The following is a 4,357-nucleotide window of genomic DNA, read 5'->3' on the forward strand; positions in this document are numbered from 1 at the left end:
TGTGTATACGTGTGTGTGTATGTATGTGTGTGTATACGTGTGTGTGTGTGTGTATGTATGTGTGTGTATACGTGTGTGTGTGTGTATGTACAGTATATACAGTATAAAAAAAAGCAGTATAAAACGGACATCGCACCACGGTAGGTAGCATGCCGCCACAACTGGCCACCCAAAATATTATGGAGTTTGCTGAATGTGAGGTTAGCCATGGACAGACACAAAGGGGCACACTCACAGAAAACTGACTCAATAACAAGAACATTTTATTTTAAATATAGTACACATTACAGTCATTTAGCAGACGCTTTTATCCAAAGCGACTTACAATTCAGATTCTATCACAATTCTACAACGTAGGCACAGCTACAGGAGCAATTTTGGGGTTAAGTGTCTTGCTCAACACATCGACATGCGACTAGCTGGAGCCTGGGATCGAACCGCCGATCCTCTGCCCTGCTATCCACTTCGCCACAGTCACCCCCATTGTAGACTGCACGTGGCAGCTTCATTAAATGCCTAGACACTGTGCTCACCCAGTCCTCCTGTGCTGGAATAATACGTCCTGTCCCTACGCCGTTCTGTGTGTCAATCAATGTCCGTGTGGTAAGTAGATTAAACACAAAGTTATTTAGGAATATGAAGCATATGATCTCAATACAAATTCACATAATATAGGAGTTAAAAGTAGCTTTTGACACATGGCCACCTCTACAAGACATGGCCAATAGATTAGCTAATAAAGGAGGATTGGTATTTTATATAAAATTACCCAAACCCACCTACATGCAGTGAACCTGTGAGTTTTGAGGTTTGGGGCCCAGGGCAGTTGTGTATCTCTTTGGTGTGTCTCTTATTGAGCTACAGGGCCGCTGAGACTGAATTCCCTTCTTCTCAGCAGTGAGAGGATGATGATGATGATGATGATGTTGATGTTGCTGCTTTTTAAAATGCTCGCACAGCCGTAGATCATATCCGACCTCATGCTGATGCTGCTGCGTCTCAAGGGGGCCTTAGCTTAATTGTTTCTGATGATGATTTTCTCTGTAGTGATAAGTGGATGGCAGCGCCCTCCCAGATCTGGCAGATTTACGTGCATTTCGTGGAGCGGGTGGATGTCAGCTGTGTGACTGGCCAGCGGAGCTGTCAATCCCTGGTGCTGAGGGGGAAGCAAGCCGTTCGCAAGATCAAATGTTTCTCATCACATCCCCAGGAGATCGAGGTACACATCTTCAAGAGTAACCAAACACTTTTGTCTCCGCCAGGTCCAAATGCAGAGTCCGTCTTGTTGCATTGTATTGATGTGTCTAATACCCAGGAAGATCCAAGCAGACCCTCAACCAGAAAATGATTTTTGAGGCAGATGGAGAGAGCGTATGTGGCATGTATAGCTGCTCTTGTGTATGCTAGTTGCTTGTTAATTGGTGGTGAAGAATTGGGTTTTGTTTCTCTATTTGGGTCATTTTGGATTTAGTCAAATTATTTTTTGATCTTTTCAGGATCACGTCTGATTGCATTTTGACACGCGATCAAGAGCTTGCAAACCAACAGTAGTCGTGGTTTAAGGTGTTGAGCCAAGTGTTTAGAACAAATGTACAATCTCCCCATTAATCCTTATTCCTGTGTTTAATCTAAATTGGCGCAATACACTTGCCTTTTCCCTTTTTAAATTGCTTCAGATTTTTCTAACTGAACACGGCTGACACGAATGTGAAGGAACATACAGAGAGAGAGAAGTGGAATCAAAACAGATCAAATCATACCTTGAATCTTCCTTCTCTAATGAGACGTTGAGAGCTTTGTTCTTGACATATTTCTTTCTGTCTTTGCAATATTCAACCCTGCAGATCCAAAAATGATTTCATGCAAATTGTTCTCTCTTAGCAGCAGGAAACAATAGGGCATCAACAGTCTCTTTTGTATGTAATAACTCCAGGTTAAGATTCAAGTCATTATCAGGACTGTACAAATGCGGATTGACAGCATAATGGGTCTTTTCATTTCATTTTATCCGGGTTCTCTTTTGCTTCCTGCATTAATATCGTATGTCGGGGGGCACAATTTGACACAGTTGAAAAATTTGCAATGGTTGTATATCCATAACGTATGAAAGTATGTTCCCAGAGTGTCAGATTGCCCTCTATTTTAAGATAATTTCCTAACTGGGTAAAAGAGGGGAGAGAATTTGACGATGCTTTTTCGAAAGAGTTGCAGTTAAAGGGCATTGTATATTACTCACTCAAAAAGTGATGGTCTGTCATATTCACCGTGGGTGCATAAAGTGCGACCCGAACGTGCTCTCCCTGAAGAAATGGCATACAGACTGAAAGAGCGACAGATGTTTAAAAAAAAAAAAAGAAGATTTCACCGTATGCATCAGCGCCCGCTTTGATCTGACTCTCAGCAGGTTAGCTCGCTGTGGAATGCTTCGGAGGAGTCTTATAAAAGCGGATAAAGCTCACCGCCAGAGAATAGCTTTGCTTTTCTCGACAGATTGAAAAGAAGCCGCACATTGAATCTCATTCTCACATCCTCCTGTCTCTCTGTCACTTTCCTGCCTCTACTTTCTCTCATTTCATTGTCTGCCCCCTCCCTTTTCCCAAAACCTCAGTCGCCCTTTCTCCCACCCACTCTCCTATAATCCGAACACCTTTATTTTCCTCTGAGGCTGTTAATCACATTTTCCCATTAATTGTCCTTTTCTGTCCCCCCCTATAAAATGTCTATCTTCTCTGCCATACTGTGTCATGCTCTTTCTGTCACTTGGTCAATGCCTCTACTTCTCGTCATAAGTCATCTCTTTCACACAATCAGAAATCTCCAAACTCACTCTTTCCTTTTTCTGTAGGTGGACCCAGAGGGTGTGTTCGTTTTGCCTCCCGCAGCGGTGCAGGAGCTCCAGCTGAAGGTGCAACCGTGGCGAGCAGGAAGCCGCTTCTTGTACGTGAATGCGGTGGATGCGGAGAACCGGCGGCTGGTCACTGCCTGGCTGCTCTGTCTCAACGTCTACCGGCCTGTACTGTCCAAGGTATGGTGTTCTACTTAAAGTGGTCATACATGTGTTTTCATTATGACTCCATCACCCGCCAGTTGGTGAGGCTTTGGAGACTGTTGGTGTCGCTCCTTTCTTTACTGTTCCAGCAATAGGTGCCAGGTATCTGTTTGAGGTACAAATGGTTTGAGCAGAGTCAAAATCACAGACCTTCTTATCGCAGCCTCTTTAATCCGCTCCAAATGATGTACTCGACACCGTAAAATGGTTTCTTTTAAATTCAAGTCCCCCTCTCCTCTTTTTAGTGGACAATCTCTTGATCTCTTACAGATCCGATGCACTGCCTCTAAGTCGCAAATGATTCCTCATTTTGCCATCAATATAAATCTGAGTGTACTATAATGTAGAAAGTTCTCGGATGCTTGGTATAGTGAGTATTTGCGCGCCTGGCTGGCGAGCTACTGTGGCTTGCCAGGTATCCAGGAACATGCTAGTTATATGCTGACATGCTTCTACTGGCCATCTGCATTAGCCTGACAAACTGGCTGGTTTGCAAGCTGTCAGTGTAAATGTTATCCTTTGACCTTGTTGTCGGTGTTTTCGTCGTTCAACTTATTCAGCTTGTGCTTGTAATTAGCTCCTCCCTCTTGTGGAACTTCTGGCTGCAAAAAAACAACAGCAAGATGGCGACTGACAAAGTTCCGAAATCGAGGCTTTAAAACTGTCGTCCACAAACCAATGGGTGACGTCACGGAAGTTGCATTGTGGGTAATCTCTGGTTCTGCTGCATCAATTTGTTACTTTTTTGTCTCCATTGTGAGTCCAACAATGTTACAGAAGTGCAAAGCTTAATATGTGGAGTGCTCTTGTGTGGAAACTGATTTTAGATGCAGTTGTTTCGACGGCTCTCCTTTTGCACTTCAAAAGAACATTGATATGACGAACAGCTCCCTTCAAGGTCTGTATAACTCAAAGCCACTGGTGACTCCGAGTCACATTCAGTGCTCATTGAACCATCCTGGTGGGTTCCTGGGTCAGCTGGATATTCCCAATTCATTTATGACTAGTGTCAAGAAAAGGCGAAGGACAGCTGATCCCAAGCCTGCACTCAAAGACAATCCCCTCTATAACTGCTGTCTGCCTTTCTAAACCGACTGACTGTCTGTTGAAGGTTATGGGCACATTACAGCTATGGGTCTAAATGTTTTCCTCTCGTATGTGGTGGTGTTGCTCTCCGTCTAATCCACAGAATTTAATCCCATTCTTTTTCAAATCTTGATGACTTGCACTTGTCTTACTTGTGTCTCATGGCAAGCACCCAGTGTGTGTGTGTGTGTGTGTGTGTGTGTGTGTGTGTGTGTGTGTGTG

At 43.8% G+C, this 4,357-nt stretch overlaps 1 protein-coding gene across 2 annotated transcripts in view; it reads left to right on the top strand.

The window, feature by feature from the left end:
* The window catches only part of nphp4 (nephronophthisis 4), a 175,802-nt gene that overhangs the window by 160,256 nt on the left and 11,189 nt on the right, over positions 1 to 4,357 (top strand). For both annotated transcript variants that reach the window (XM_031868798.1, XM_031868799.1), the window contains 2 exons: positions 1,048 to 1,219; positions 2,846 to 3,025. In XM_031868798.1, coding sequence (XP_031724658.1) covers positions 1,048 to 1,219; positions 2,846 to 3,025 — 352 coding nt within the window. The remainder of the gene's footprint in view (positions 1 to 1,047; positions 1,220 to 2,845; positions 3,026 to 4,357) is intronic.

Source organism: Anarrhichthys ocellatus, unplaced genomic scaffold, assembly GCF_004355925.1.
Source record: "Anarrhichthys ocellatus isolate YVR2014 unplaced genomic scaffold, GSC_Weel_1.0 scaffold44, whole genome shotgun sequence".
NCBI lineage: Eukaryota > Metazoa > Chordata > Actinopteri > Perciformes > Anarhichadidae > Anarrhichthys > Anarrhichthys ocellatus.